The 358-nt window shown below is 69.0% G+C and overlaps 1 protein-coding gene across 11 annotated transcripts in view; it reads left to right on the top strand.

The window, feature by feature from the left end:
* The window catches only part of CAMK2D (calcium/calmodulin-dependent protein kinase II delta), a 156,286-nt gene that overhangs the window by 121,372 nt on the left and 34,556 nt on the right, over window positions 1-358 (top strand). For all 11 annotated transcript variants that reach the window (XM_014550551.1, XM_014550549.1, XM_014550546.1 and 8 more), the window contains one exon: window positions 182-265. In XM_014550551.1, coding sequence (XP_014406037.1) covers window positions 182-265 — 84 coding nt within the window. The remainder of the gene's footprint in view (window positions 1-181; window positions 266-358) is intronic.

Genomic DNA, 358 nt, shown 5'->3' with positions numbered 1-358 from the left:
GGGATGAGCTGGGTGTCCCGAGCCACGGGCGGTGGGTCAGTGTGCAGGGCCTGGGAGAGACGCTGCCTTCCTGCCTGAGGCCGGCTCACCTGGACCCACCGCGGACGGAGCAGAAAAGCTCTCGCCACCTCCGCCTCCCATTGCGTTTGTCCCCCTGCCGACCCCCTGGCTGTGCCCGCAGGTTTCGCTGGCACGCCCGGGTACCTGTCTCCAGAAGTGCTGCGGAAGGACCCCTACGGGAAGCCGGTGGACATGTGGGCCTGCGGTAAGCACCCCGGCAGGTTCGGGCAGCGCAGCTGACGGACTGAGATGGGACCTTCTCCATCTGCTCCTGGGGCCCTGCAGCGAGGCCTCCGGG

Source organism: Myotis brandtii, unplaced genomic scaffold (assembly GCF_000412655.1).
Source record: "Myotis brandtii unplaced genomic scaffold, ASM41265v1 scaffold603, whole genome shotgun sequence".
Taxonomy (NCBI): domain Eukaryota; kingdom Metazoa; phylum Chordata; class Mammalia; order Chiroptera; family Vespertilionidae; genus Myotis; species Myotis brandtii.
This window is presented reverse-complemented; position numbering and strand designations above follow the sequence as displayed.